Genomic DNA, 16,802 nt, shown 5'->3' with positions numbered 1-16,802 from the left:
CTGTTTTAAAACCAATGAATGTGATTTTTTTCCTTTTTAGGTTTTATACTGAAACGCATAAATCACATGAACGTATTTTCCATACTGTTTTTTGTTTATGCATTGATGTTTTTCCTATTTTCAATTATAAAAAACCCTGTTTACATCTTACCAGTTGAGATACTCAATGGCATAACATTCGCATTGTTTTACTCTGGAGCTATTTCATATGCAAATTTTTCAACTCCCGCTGGCGCCGAAGGAACATTTCAAGGAGTTATAGGAACAGCTTTAACCGGATTAGGTTTGTCATTACATGTCTTACGTAATATATTCTGGCCAATTTATCTATTATTTCATATTTTCTAAACTATCGTGTTTTGTATTGGATTTTTTTTTTAGGAACCCCTATTGGAAGCTTAATTGGTGGTTATATGTTCAAAATTATTGGAAGCATTGCGTCCTTCAAAATATTAAGTGCGCTTGCGATAGTTACGTGCATTATACAAATTATTGTAACTCGGATGATAAATCGTTTTTCAAAAAATATAAATATCAATAGTACAACTTCTTGTAGATGTCAATCAGAAGTTGATATTGATTAGGTAACATACAATTATACTTTATTAATATTGTAAGTTAAGAGTTTACTAAAATATTTTAACTACTCGAAGCACATTTATATATATATGTTTTACATTTTATGCAGCAATTGAATGTTTATATTATAGTGTAGATAGGTATCATTTATTTTTATATACTGAATTATAATGTATAAAAAAAAAAATAGTAAAATGTTTTAATATGTATATAAAGCAATGGAACAACTAATTTGTATTTATACATACCTAATATCTTTAATATTGAAATTGTTTGAACCCGTTTCATTTGTTATACATATAGAAGATGTAAAATTTTTATATTTTTATAGTACTATAAAATAAATTACATCATTATAACGAGGTTTGAAATTTGGAAATATATAATGATTATTTGTGAGATATTGACAAATTGTATCTAATCATATTCGATTCTAAGTGGAGGTGTCATGAAGTTATATAATAATAGAGTTATATATCTATTGATAGTTTCAATTAGCAAAAATTAAAATAGCAAATAATTTTATTTCACCTAAAATTTTAATTTTAGCCATGATAGTAAAGTAAAATAAAATAAAATTTAAATAACTTTGTTACATAATTTACAATAAAACGCACTAATTTTATGGATATTTTAAAGTAGTACCTAGCTATATAGTATAACGTCAGCTCATAGTACGCGATTAATCTGATTTTACGATTAAAACGATTTACGTGTATAGAAGCGATAATAATAAAAATATCACAAGCGAGTGATTAGGTACAAGTAAATACAAAATACAAATCCATTAAATATTCATGTAGTAAAGATGTTAATAGTATATAAATTATACATTTGGGTATAATGTCGTAACGACGGTAAAGTAGGATAAAGACAAGATATTTGTATCTTTTCGAAACTATTATCATTATCACACGGAAAAAATAATTATTGATAGATTAGAATGTATAGAAATAGCTGTATCTTATTATAATATACATCCATATGCAATATCATAAAATATAAGAATGAAATATTTTAATTTTTAGTAATATATTGTGTGTTCAAAAAGTTTGGAAAATTTTGATTTTTGTAAACATATTTTAATGCTTACATTGAGTATTAAAAACACTAATCTACATTAATTATTATTATATTTTATCATGTTTAATACTATTTACAACATATACTCCTAAATAAATAATATTGTTTACCTACATAAAAATTAATAATAATATTAATAGTACCTATAATATTATATAAATATATCTCAAAGATATATAAAACAAATACAAAAGCATTTGTTTCAATTCTCCTACTAGTTGAATGTTCATAATCATTCATAAACAAAGGAAACAATAGGTAAATTGTAGAATAATACTTGTAATGGAGACTTAAATATACTTTTTACTGCAAATAAACATATATATATATTATATAGATTATATTAGTATCAGTTTGTTATTTCTAAACAATGCCTATAGTGCAAAATAGATTTAAAAGCATTAAAACCAACAATTAATATCAATAATATGGGATTAATAATTTAAGATGGTTTTCTGAATAGTTATATTTTGTTATCATTAACATTTTATTTTATTAACTGAAGGACTTGCAACTTATAAAAACATGTACGTATATTGTATATACGAGTATGTAAATAAAGTACCTACATTTATTTTTATCATCAAATTTTAAATAAAAATGTCTCATAAGAAGAAAAAACTGTAATCAAACATGTAACCACTTAATGTTGTTCAATAATAATATTATTAGTTTTCTACGGATTTCATTACCTACATTTTCAACCATTTAAAGTATGAATGAGGAGCAATATATTTTTTTAAATATAAACATAGTATCAATTTTATTTGAAAAAGAGATGTGATGATGAATATAATGTTTTTATAAATAGTGCCGTAAATATTTTTTATTATCAAAATGTTTTTATTGTGAGTAATTTTATTAAGTTTAAATTAAATTTCAAAGATGGTTAAAATACATTTTAACCAAAAACTGTTGCCAATGAAATTTAATTATTTTTTTTTTTATGGATGTAAGTACACATATTGATTAAATTAGTAATGTTTTTGTTTTTACAACAATGATAAATTTTAAAAAAAGAAACTAGAAAAAACGAAGTATATCACTTTGCTATAATAGAGTAGATTTCATGCGTATTTCGTCATTTAGTAGATCAGTGCTTCTCAACATTTTTTGTTATAGGGCCCCCTAAATTTAATGGTAAATTTTCAAGGCTCAAAATCAAAATCATTAATTATTTTTTCTTAATGATATACTAAATGATTTACTAATGAAATACATGCATTATTTCACACAAATAAATTATTAAGATGTAAAGAAAATAACTAAATAATCAAAAATATTTTAAGGCTCCCCAATTATTTAGCCGCGGCCCCTAGGTTGAGAAGCACTGGAGTAGATCAATGAAAGGGATGTGTTAAATTTGATTTTAATATTAAATTATTGTGTATGAAAAAAAAAATTATGTGAATAAGGTAATGGTATAAATAACTAAAATTTTTTAAAATATAATAAGGTATATTTAGTTATAATATTTTAACTTAGTAACAAATAGTTAAGTTAGTTTTAAATCCTTATAATTTATATGAAAATTTTCTAGTTATGATAAAATGACCATAATATTTTGAAATTGTTTTCATATTTCTCAATTAATTGCTATTTGTGTAAAAAACACTAACATAGTTAAAAAACTGTTGATAAAAAATATTTACTGGGTAAAAATACTCAAAAATTGAATAAAAATTTTTTTATAAAATAGTTCATCTTCAAAAAAAAAAAAAAATTAAAAATAATAATAACAAAATATATCAACAATTTATTGTCATAATATTTTTTTATGAGCATTTGAATTTTAAATATTGATAATATTAAAATCTATTTTATAGTTTGAAACAATATATTTTTATATACAAGATTCAAAAATTTTCTTATTAAAAAAAATGTCTTTATAATATTTCAGCGGTGTTACATATCCCATAAAATAACCATTTATCTTCAAATGGTTTTTATATTTTGTTGTAATTAAATAATGAAAATTCGTAGATACATGAAATTTTTACCAAATGTTTTTATTTCCTACAGCTAGAATAATTTTCTAAATATTTTGACTTTTTTTGAGCAATTCATAGGTATGAGAAATTTAAATTTTTTTGTATTCATCTATAAAAGGTTTATCACTGAGTCAAATTCAAGATAATTTAATTTAAGAACCCACTTAAATTTTTTTCGCTGATATGTATTGCACAATTTATTTTTAAAAGCATTCAAAGTTCAAATTTTGATAAATTTTCTCAAAATCATGAAAATTTGCAAATTATTTTGTAATGGAAATCTTGTAAAATGTGCAATTTTTATAGCTAAACCTTAAAACTTAAACACAAAATTGCTCATAAGCAGCTCATATTAAGACTAACCAATTTGAACTTAAAATGTGCATAACAAAGTTGTACCCAGATATTCTCGATATTTTTAAATATTGATACGTAAAACTTATTATTATTATTATGATTACATTATGATTACCTTGTTTTCTACCTTTTTTTTTATTGAGTATAAACATTTTTATCAACATTTATAAATATAGAATTAAATTATTTAAAAAATTACAAATGCCTATAGACCGCTTAAAATTATGTTTTTTACATATACAAAAAATGAATATTTAAGTAATAATAAATATAATTATTAATTTTTTCTATACTATGAATTTTGTTAAATAAAAATAGTCTTAACTTCATTAGATTTCGTTTTAAATTTCATTAGTAAGAACTCCATTCGATCATAACAAATTATAATTTATGCTTAAATTTTTTTTCTTATTTCTAGCGAATATCCTTTATGGATAATCTTATATTAAATGGTAACCCTTAGATGTTACAACTAAAAACGTTATGAATAATTATTTTTCACTTCAAAATAATTTACATAATTTGTGTCTTTATATAAATAATCGGAAAAGATGAGATGATGACGTAGACACAAAAAACACTATACTATACTATAGCTATATAATGATAAAACGGGTTGACAACGAATGGCAGTTTTTATATTTTACATATTATATTCTGTTCTAAAAAAAATAAATAAACGTAATGATGGATCAATATTAAATTGATAAATTGGTAATATTATATAGGTATTAGAAATGTTTTCATAATATTATCTATAAGTACTGTACTTATTAATAATTTATTTTTTTTTTTTTAAAAACCTGAGAAATTATTAATTGCTGATTAATAAATTTGATAAACGTAATTATTATAATCCTTTATTTTTGTGAATACAAATAACTTGTTATAGTGTGTATTCATATGCATACTTTATAGAATTTAAAGGTGTTTTTATTATATCTGTCTTCAGAAAACTGAACTCGTACCTGTATTACGTATAATATATTTCTAGACTTTTAAGTATTGGCGTATCCAGGCGGGGGGAGGAGGTTTGGCCTCTATTTATTTTCCTAGATGTAGATGAATGGACTCCAGGAATCATAAGTTCCTACACGAGAGTAGCAGGTAAAAATTACATACGTTAATTCCTACACACATGATGTATAAATTCCTACATGAATTTAAAAATGAGATAGATATGTAAATTCTTACACATCGGAAAAATTTACGCTTGTTAAATAAATTATACTTATACTATATTTTGTATAATAAGGCAGTGTTTTCCTAACTGTGGTTAGCGGACATCTAGGAGTCCTTTCGTGTACCGGAGGGGGTCCGCGAACGTAAATTGAAAATAGTATATACCTACTATACATCTAGTATTATAAAAATAAAAATTTTAATTTTATTTAGGGGTCCGCAATCATTTTTACTATTTCTAAGGGGTGCGGCAGAGAAAAAGTGTGAGAAACACTGTTATAAGGTACCAAATTAATGATAAAATAAAGAATATAATATAGAAGAATAGAATGAATGGTAATATAAATGTATAGTATATTTTTTTACAATTATGAATATTTATATTAAAATGTATGATAATATCATCAGATTGATATCTTATAACTTATAATATTATGTAAAATTTAGTATATTCTTTTTTTTATAATTTGAATTATTGTATTAAAATATATTCTCCATGTAGAAACATACGTAGGTACCTTTTATTTTTACTGTATAGGAACTTACATTAATTGCCCTTCTATAGTATACAATATGTTAGTTATTATATTATCCATACTAAAATTTATAAATATACCTATTACTATAACTTTCTTAGTTTTTATATAGGAAAACAAGAAGTGGAATACGATTTAATTGAAGATAAAAATAAAATATAAGCCCCCTTTTGATACAAATAAAACTTTATGATTTTAAAGGTAGGAGATCTTTAAAATAATTTTAACGTCTAATCTAGAAGGCCTATTATTTAATTAATGTTCTTAAATATATTTTTGATATAGATTTAAAAGATTATTCATCATATTATTTACGAGACAAGTCTAGAAAGTAAGTTTCGTTGGGAAATAAAAACATGTAAAAATCTAAATTTAAAAAGAAATTTAATTTTAATTTAAAGTTTATACACTACGTTATTATTCAACATAGTTACCACCATTATTTAGGCACTTATGCATTTATCATATCGGGGTACTAGTTTTTGTATCTTTTATCATAGAAAGATACCACCTGTGATTTAAGTATAACTAGGTATTAAAAGATTTTTTCACCTCATCATCATTGTTGAAGCCTTGACCACCCGTAAATGATTTCATGAGTAAAAAAGATGAAAATCACCAGGTGCTATGTTTAGGATGTAGGAGGAATAATCAAACTGCTCCCATGTAAAATCTACAAGAAGTTGTAGTAGAAAATGGAACTTATTTTTTGTATTTACCTCATATATATCAAACACGTTTTAAGCAATGTAAAAATCTGAAAATACTAACCATAAGGAATTTGGTAGGAAATAAATGGTTATAAATGTCGATGTTTGATTAAAATTAAGTTTAATATTAATTTAAAATTGTACACAAATACGTATTCCTTATAAAACAATTAAATATACTTAATTTAAATAATATAATCTTAAAATAATTTTTACATTAATCAAATTTAAAAATGTATGTTTTATTGTACTTGTAACATAGTAAAGTTGCTGTAACCACCTCAAGCTACACGTTTGAGGTAGCATAATATATTGTATTCATTTATGATGTATTTGATTTATTTAAACTTATTGACAACAAATATAAATCTATAATTGAAAGTTTTTATTTTATACAGGTATAGGGCCTATGTATGGATTTTTACCTACAATAGCGAAACAATTAGGATATTCAATAACCACATATGGTGTTACTATGACTTTTATGTCAATGATATCAATGGTATTTTCACTTGTGGCTGGTATAATCGTCGACAGATTTCGTGTGAAAAAAACGTTATTTTTTACCGCAACACTACTGTTAGGCGTGATTTCATTTTTCTTCATGTTTGTTCCAAAAGTTCCTTTAGAGATAGGCATGGATATGAAATGTAACTCAGAAATTATCTTGATTGTTCATGCCGATAACGTTCAACAAAATACATACAACACAACATTATTTAATCATGAAAAGAATGATGAACTAATCACATGCAAGGTAAGATTATTTAATAAAATAAAAAATACTAAAATGTGCATGGGCTTCAAATAGCTGAAATAGTTTCTTTTGAACAATTGTAGAATAATGGTTGTTAAATTTTGCAGCAATTCACTTAAAATTTATCAGTGTGTGTAAAAATTGAAAATAAATAAAATATACAGGGTTTAATAGTGATTAACTAAAACTAAAATTAAAACTTTAAATCACAAGAAATCATAAATTATATCATAAAACACTGATTAGATGGATTTTTTAAAATTAATATTTTTTTTACATCATAATATTATTATATTATTATAATGAAATAAGCTTTATGTAGGTATCTACATATACAAAAATTACTGAAATTACATAAGATATTTTAATAACGATGTTATTAAAGTATTTAATATATTCTATTTATTAAACAAATGCAATTAAACAATTATTATATAATCGTTTGTCATAAGAAACTTCAGTTAATATTTTCAAACATGTTAACCAATTGAATTAATCTTATTCAGTTAATTTGTCAAAATACGATGTTTGGTGACCACCATCAAATAAATAAGTTGAATAATCAATCCCATTTCAGTGATTATTGGATGACAACCACCAAATATATTAAAAATATAAACGAAGAAATTGGTGTTACATTAAAATTGAAAGATATGGAACTAGTAATATTACCATAATAATTTATTCATATTTATTTAATATTTTTTTGTAAATATTTATGAATTTTATTTCAGACTGAAAATTCGTATGTTTTCCATTTATCATCTATCCAGATGAACGGTACAGAAATTCCTCTAACATGCAAATATAATTTAAACACATTTTGCCACATCACTTCATGTTCTAATGAAGCTATAATTCGCGTTGCCACTATAACAACGTATAGAGGAAACGTTCTTTATCTACATCAATTTTGGATTTTTTTCCTTATTTTATCTACGTCATGTGCTTGTATAGTTATATCAGTAACTTTACAAAGTCCAATTTGTCTTGATCTTTTAGGTAAAGTATTATTCGACAGCAACAATGATAATATTATTTTTGTAAATAAATAAAAATTTACATTTATTTTTATTTTTAGAAGATAAACCTGAGGATTTTGGAAAACAAAAATGTTGGTCATCATTTGGTTGGGGATTTTTTTCTATATTTATAGGATGGCTTGTGGATTGGTTTAGCATTAATAAAAAGGAAAAGGAATATTCACCAGTTTTTTATTCGTGTATTTTACTCACAATTTGTAATTTATTTGTCATAAATAAAATTAAAGTACGTCACTCGACTCTATACTAAAAAAATAATCTAAATCTACTTATATCAATATAATTTTTAATGTTCAATTAGCCTAAACAATTATTGAAAAATATATTATATTGTCTTTTAATTTATAGGTGGTTGAAACAAAAAAACCCGAAAAACAATGGAAAAGTATATATGGGCTGTTATCTAAACATTATGTAATTGCATTTTATATATGGTCTATATTCAATACTTTTCTCCATGCAATTGTTACTCACTTTTTATTCTGGTATGTTCTCAATACAAAAATATTATTTTTATTGCATAATAATTTTAAGTCAAATTTGTACCTATTTTATACATACCTACCTATAGCACCAAACACATTTCTCTATACAATTTTTAAATATTTTCTATTGTAGTGAGTTTATAATTATAAATGTTTTCATTTATTATTACAATAAAAATATTATTAGGGTAATAAATAAATAGTATGCTTAAACTTTAAAATATTATAATCAGTGTGTAAACAGACAAAATCGCTGGAAATTTATAATAAAGGTAGTAGTCAAGTATCTAGTAAAACGGAAGATCCTTCGACGGGGTGCTAGCTGTACCGACATCGGTCTCTTTCTCCATACCTTCCAATTTGGTCACATATATGCGTTGTGTGTGGGAAGATCGGCACATTCGGCACCGCGGGTGGTTCGTTAGCCGCACTGGTGTTAGCTGCATTGCCGCATGTCTCCGGGATCAAGTGGTGAGTGCGCGAGTTGAACTTCTGGTGGCTTGTCGGACCGTGAAACCTATACTTCGGTAGTCGTGGTTGGAAGGTGATTTATGTTCTTACAATAACATAACTTTATGAATGGTAATACAGAACGGAAGTTAGCCTAAAGACCACACCAAGCCAAATCACGTATCCAGCATTCGTAAGCTAACTTAGTTCGTTGGGTTGGCTCCGCACGGGTTCGTGGTTTTGTCGTTTTAGCCGTCACATACTGTAACTATATCGCGGCGCATACGGTAGGTATTCGAGAAATGGCCAACTCGGTGCTCGTCTATAATCTATATTATGTTGACGCGCGATCGTGTGTCTACTGTCTATCACGCGAAGCAGCGGGACAAGCTTGTGAATCTGCGCGCCTCTTGTATTGCACACAGCGCTAATGCGAGATACGCGATTGTAGCCGAAAGAAATCAAACCCAGGAGTCCTCTTTGTGGCGAGTCTAACAGATGTCGAAGGGAATCCGACCAATATTATACGTATTTTTATAGTATACTGAAATACTCGGCTAAGAACGTATAACCTAATAATTTTGATTGGTTACTTAGTATATATTTTTAAATAAATTAGTACAATTGGTTTTTATTTTTTTAATTGTAAAAAGATTTTATTATAATCAAATATTTGCGTGAAATTTAGCCTGATACATCAAAATAATGTCGGTATTGAACGTAAAAATAAAAATACAAATACAAATTGTCTTAAATTATCAATATAATATATTTGTGTTCCTAATTAAATTCTTATCTATAAATATGTATCAAAATTCAATTGTTTTGAATAATATATTTTTACAAGATGGTAATTTTATTATAAATCACTGATTATTTAAAAATTTACTTATATTAACATTTTTTTTAAATATTTCTTTTTATATATGTTCATAAATTGTGTACATCTTTCATAATATTATCTACCTATTTCTTATTAGTATTTTTTTATTTAAAATCTTAAGTTAATCTATATTATAATTTACAAGTAAATCTTTGTACACTATATTATTATTATTTATAATTTAAAATTTAAATAAAACAATTTTTTAATTATATAAATACATTTTAAATTTATATTTTGAAGAATATGTTGATACATAACAATTGAAATTTTAACGAACAGTTTCAAATTATACATTTTTAAAGTTTAACTAAATGAAGTAGCAGACTTACATTTTGTTGGGTATCTTTGTATTTCTCTACTCCACCCACCTAAACTTTAAATACGAATAACTATAAATTATATTCGTTCAAATTATGATTTTTATGTAGGTATCGAAATATTCTGAAAAATGTTCTTCTTCAGAATATAAAATTAAAAATGTATATTGTCATTCAAAAAAATAAAAAATAATTTTATTTCTTTTATAAATAATTATAGAAAAAAGAAATATTTTCAAAATGTTAATAGTTTTTGAAATAATGAGTGGTTCATGATAAAAGAATCACTTTGTACACGCGTATTATATTAATTCAGTTATTCACAGTTTAACTTTTATACAACTTTCTGTACTACAAAGAAGCATTACTTTTAGATACAAAAAATATATATCAATATTTAGTATAGAATTGAACGAATTCTTTTAAAAAGTATAATGTAATGAAACATTTATTTACTGATAGTTATTATTTATTTTTAATGGCGGTCCATATATATATATATATATATTGTAAATATATGAAAAGTACCCCATATAGAAATAGTATATTCAATATGTTAAAAATATTCTTGGAAATGTGATGTTGTCTCAAGTATGATGTAGTTGATCAAACATTTAAATACGGATATTAATTATACAGGTATATGGAGGATTTGGTTGTTGTTAACAATGATTACAGCCAACGAGCATGGATAAAAACACTTCAAGGTTTAGCTCAAGGCATCCAATGTTTTGGAGGTGAAATACCATTTTATTTTTGCTCTGGTTGGATAATCAGAAAGATGGGTCACATTAACTGCATGGCTTTGGTGCTGGGATCTATGGCCATCAGGTTATATCTTTACACCGTCATATGGAATCCAGCTTGGATCATTGCAATAGAGTTATTGAATGGCGTGTCTTATGCATTGGCGGTATCTGTAAAAATGTCCTACGCAAAAATTATGTCACCTGAGGACGCCACTTATACCATAATTGGGATATTAGCATTTTTCGATTGCATTGGTAAATTATAAAATTATTTTTTTTTTTAGATTTAATACTTTTATCAAGTATAGTAAAATATCCTTACTAAAAAATAAAATAAAACAACTTAGTGTTTACCTACATCATTCATGGTTCATAATATCATAAAAAAAATAAAATATATTAAGAATGATTGTACATTACGAATAATAGTAATAAATAACTACAATAATAATTATTGTATTGAGGTAAATGTTTAATTAGTGTTTTCAATATTGTTATAGCGATTTTCATACTGGTCCAATTAATACTCACAACAAAAATATTCTCTATATTATAATAGTTAAAAACTAAAAATATATGCATTATAGTGTATACGTCTATTAAATGATTTATAAGATTGATGTAGACATGAGTTAGACTTGTACTGAAATTGATTCACTATACTTCATAAATAATATAATCAGTATAATAGTAATAAACTAATAATAAGGGCACACGGATATTGTAGTACTAAAAAAAGTCGGCAAGTGGGTACCGCTCTGCTGTAAATTAGGGGGTGGGGTGGACCTCGGACTAGGGTGGATTAAATTTGAATGCAATGAAAGTATCATTGTATACGAAAAAGGATTCTGAACGGAGATGATTTGTCAGTCTATAATATATTATAATTAATATTGTCATATATTCTATTTTGAAACAAATATTCCGATTTCATAAAAATTTAAAACTCAAACGCTCAAAACATTTTTCCTATAATGACTCTTAGAATTTTCTCTATAGCTTTTTGAAGTAAAACTTATGGAAAACTTAGTGTTGAACTTTTTAACGTTAGATATAAATACAAACAATTTTATGAATTTTGAACTACAAAATAATTTGCAAATATTCATGATTTTGACAAATTTTTGTAAAAATTTGAACTTCAAATGCTAATAAAAAAAAATTGTGCCTATGTATTCTTATAATTTTTTAATCACTATAAGAATAACATATGAGGAACTTTGTATAAAATTTACAAGTATTTTGATAGGGCCAAAAAAATTTTATCGACACTTCAAAAAAAATTTTTCAGAAAAGTTGAAAATTTCAGTTGTCTATAAATAGCTCAAAAAACTCAAAATATTTTGAAAATTAAATCATGTAAAGAAAATGCCTATCTAAATAACTGGTAAAATTTTCAAGTATCTACGACTTATACTTTTTGAATAATAACAAATATCAAAAATCGTTTAAGGCTAAACCGTTATTTAACGCGGTTTTGTAAAAATTTAAATTTCAAACACTCATAAAAATTTTTTGTCTGAATCCAGTAGAGTTTTTTTTACAGATATTCGAAGAAAAATTTATGGAGAACCTTGTACCAAATTTTCAAAATTAAGTTATAAAAGAAAAAATTTTTATGATTTTTCAACTTCAAAATTACTTGCAAATTTTCGCGTTTTCGACAGATTTCGTAAAAATTTGAACTAAAAACGCTTATAAAAAAAAATTGTGACTAACGATTTTTAATTTTTTTTAGCTACATTAAAAACAACTCATAAGGAACCTTGTATTAAATTTTCAAAACTTTTTGGTCATCCAAAAATTTTTTATCGACACTTTACAAAAAACTTCTCAAAAAAATCGAAAATTTCAGTGGTCTATAAATAACTCAAAAAAAGTCAAAATTTTTTGAAAATTTAACTATATACAGATACTACTAACATTAACATTTGGTGAAAATTTCAAGTATTTTCAGTGATTAGTTTTTGAATTACAACCATAAAAATAAATCGATTTGGTCGAAAACTGGTTTTGCGTAAAAATTGCCGTTTTTCCGTCATTTTTTTTTTGTTTTTCTCGATTTTTTTGAAAACTGTTGGAAAATGTTAACTTTTTACCTCTATAATGCACCAAGGATATTCACTTTTACATCGGAAACCACCCCCATAGTTTGAAATTGGAGCATTATTTCGACTAGTTATGCTGTACACAGACACAAAAAAAAAAAAAAAAACACACATCATTGTAAAATCAATACATTCATCACTTCGTTCAGAATCTAAAACATACATCATTGTAAAATCAATACATTCTTCACTCCGTTCAGAATCTAAAACTAGTAAAATTGATTGCAGTATTTTACTAAAAAATAATACAAATTTTACCTAAACTATTAAAAATTGCAATAAAAATAACAACGTTTTGTTATAATATATATTTTAAATTTATTGTTATAATCAAAAATTCTACAAAAAAAAAAAATATATATATATATATATTTTAAATTTATTGTTATAATCAAAAATTCTACAAAAAAAAAAAATATATATATATATATTTTAAATATATTATATAATCATTTCATCATCATATCATTACATAATATATTACATTATATGTATTTGTGTCAACATTATCGAAATCGAATCCTTTTCGATTTGAAGCTTTGCAAGAGCTAATAAATCTTACCTATACGTCTAAAAATTTCGTTCCACGTAGGTTGATATAAGGGGAGTGTAGGTATTTAAAAGAAGTTAAATCGTTTACTGACATTTTTTTGGCTAAGAATAGGTTAATTATATTTATTTTATGAGATAACATTATTTATATTATGACTGGTGGTATTAAATTATATTATCTTATCTATAGGCTATAATACGTCGGTCGAGAGTCGACTATAATATATATTATATTATTATAAAAACGCAGATAGTTAGCTACATAGTAAGTTGTATAAATTAGTTAATTCAATAAAATTTCAAAAGAAATCCAAAAATTGCAATTAAATCGTTTTCATTTTATTTCGTATTTACATGACACGCATTCAAAACTTACTTAACAATAAATTGAAAAAATAGAAAAAAAGTTGGAAATGCAACAATATCCGTGCCCTACAAATAACTAATATTATTTAAATTACCCAAATATAATATTGTTAATGTTATAAATAACTTAAATTTTCATTATTTTACTTATACAGTAAAAGTTATAAGTTCACTTACATAACGATGGATAAAATATATTCATTGTTAGAATCAAGGCTGTGAATTTTATGCACTTAAAAACTATTAAATATGCATGCATATTATATGCACTAAAACCTGACAAAATATGCCAAAAAAACCACTAAAATTTAACTTTTATTTTTTATTTATAGTCTAACGACTTTTATCATCCGTTATGTATGATTTGATATCAGTAAATTAATTTAATCTCAAATTCAATAGTACAATAGTCAATAATACACATTATATATCAGATTAAAAAATAGAATGGTTTTCATGAAACTATACAAGTCATGCAGTTAGTTATACTAACTATAAACTTTATGAGTATTTATAGTAACTGATTTTATATAATCATATATTTATAATAACATGTCCTGACAAACTGATTCATCACCGCCTAGCCAGAATTACCGAAGCTATAAAATAAATATAAAATTTGGTCAATACTTTCGTTTTATAATGATATATAGGTGTTCTATAAAAGAATTTTGTAAAATTTGCATTTTAAAGATGAACTCACGCAGGGATTTATTGTAGGCTCATGTAAAACTACTTTTTTTTGTTTATATAGATTTGACATTTGTAATAAATTCCTATTAGTAACATCAATATCTAATAGTGATTGATAAAAACTATAATATAGCTGTATCATAAAGATACTATAGATAAGTGGTTACATTAAGGTGACCATTTTACGAGAATAAAAACAAGATAGTTTTTACTTCTATCTACCCAACCCTCAAAAAAAAAAAAAACGTAAATACTTTAATATAATATCAAACATCATCGATTATACATAAATAATATTGAACAATATATGTATACTTTAGTTCGTAGTGAATTATGCAATACAACATGTCTCATGCTCATTCCTAATTTAATTGTTCATCGCCATCGGCCCTCAAATACTGTTTTCTATTATTTATAACTTATGAAACAGTTTTAAATTTGTTTCATACATTGTTTTTTTTTTAAAAAAATATACAGTGTACTATTATAACTGGAAAAATGGATAAAAAACATCCCGTTCGAAGTTTGTTGGGACAACGGGACATAATAATCAAAATTGACAATCCCGTTTTAAACGGAACGTCTTGTCACCCTAGGTTATATGACAACTAGTATAATAGACTCCTGCAGCCTACCTACATACTATACAATTTTTACTACCTAATCACTTCTTACGATTTTAATTTTAATTTTGTATTAATTTGTTGTATAAAAAAATTACATAACACTATTTTAAAATGGATTTTTCTTTTATAGGTGAATCTTTAGCTAGTCTATTGGGAGGATTTTTATTCCAATCATACGGTGGAGTGTGGTCGTTTCGATTTTTTGCCTACAGTTCAGCTTTTATGTGCTTTTTAAATATACTAAGCAATCGTTTCGGATTAACAAAAGATTTGGCAAATTGTAATTTTGTCCCAGTGTCTATGATAGAAAATAGCAAAGATGATGACGTTGTTAACGAAAACTAATTTAATGTTATTTTGAATATAGAAAATCGTACAAAAATTGTTATGTTAGAATGTTATATTAAAATAATTTATACGACCATAGTTTATAGCTTAGTGAGAATATTTCAATATATCACTAAGTATAATTTAAAATTTCGTTTTCACGATCTTCCATTTTTATAAACAACGATTTTATTTTTTAGCACGTAAGAACAATAAATGATCATAATATAAGATCAAGGTCAAGATTTAAGTGAATATATCCCTGAATATATTTTATTTTCAATCGCTTTCTAAAGAGTAATAGCAAGCCATTATTTGAAAATAAAAGATCAATTAAAGTTTATGATATTCCTGTAAAATATACTTTCAAATCCTTTAGTCAATTATTCGTTGGGTATTTAGGACTTGTGTATTTTAGTTCAGTTTAAAAAAATAATACATTGTAGTCAAAGTAGTCAAAAATATTATTTCTAATTGTCTATTTTTAGAATAATTTTAATTTTAATGTTTGTATATTGTGGAATTTGTTACTTAAAAAAAAATAATAAATAATTAGTTTTTAATTCTATTTTCCTTTCGACATACGTATTTATAAAATTGTTTTATTGATACTAAGTTAATATAAAACTATTTTCTATCTCTATTTCAATCATAGCTTTAAAAAGGTAGATATAATCATTTAATCTGTATTTAAGTAATTGTATTATGTACCTTCTTTTTATTATTAGAAATATAGAAAACATTTACAATCTATAAGTAATATAATATAATAAGTAATAATCGTGTTCACATTTTTTAAACTTTTTTTTTCACGTCGTGGAAGACTAATACCTAGATCTTGAAGAAGAGAAGGTATCAGGATACGTGCATGGATTGTGAATAAGTATGATGACTGAGTGCTTCCAAGTGAAAAAGATATATGATAGACGAAGTCTATTATTAAAGATATACGTAAGTAGTAAAATTGCTTTTTTCGGTAGTTTCTTTGTAATTGTATTTGTTATC

At 24.5% G+C, this 16,802-nt stretch overlaps 1 protein-coding gene across 1 annotated transcript; it reads left to right on the top strand.

Annotated features, from left to right (window-relative positions):
• The first annotated feature begins 2,340 nt into the window (after positions 1–2,340).
• LOC114119701 (uncharacterized) lies at positions 2,341–16,577 on the top strand. Its single transcript, XM_027981375.2, has 8 exons — positions 2,341–2,614; positions 6,837–7,195; positions 7,702–7,857; positions 7,930–8,197; positions 8,277–8,464; positions 8,587–8,723; positions 11,016–11,380; positions 15,601–16,577. Exons 1-8 carry the CDS (start codon positions 2,548–2,550, stop codon positions 15,813–15,815), a joined length of 1,755 nt encoding a protein of 584 aa, XP_027837176.2. The 5' UTR covers positions 2,341–2,547; the 3' UTR covers positions 15,816–16,577.
• Positions 16,578–16,802: the final 225 nt, after the last annotated feature.

Source organism: Aphis gossypii, chromosome 2, assembly GCF_020184175.1.
Source record: "Aphis gossypii isolate Hap1 chromosome 2, ASM2018417v2, whole genome shotgun sequence".
NCBI lineage: Eukaryota > Metazoa > Arthropoda > Insecta > Hemiptera > Aphididae > Aphis > Aphis gossypii.
The sequence above is the reverse complement of the archived record's forward strand: the minus strand, read 5'-3'. Positions and strand labels throughout refer to the sequence as shown.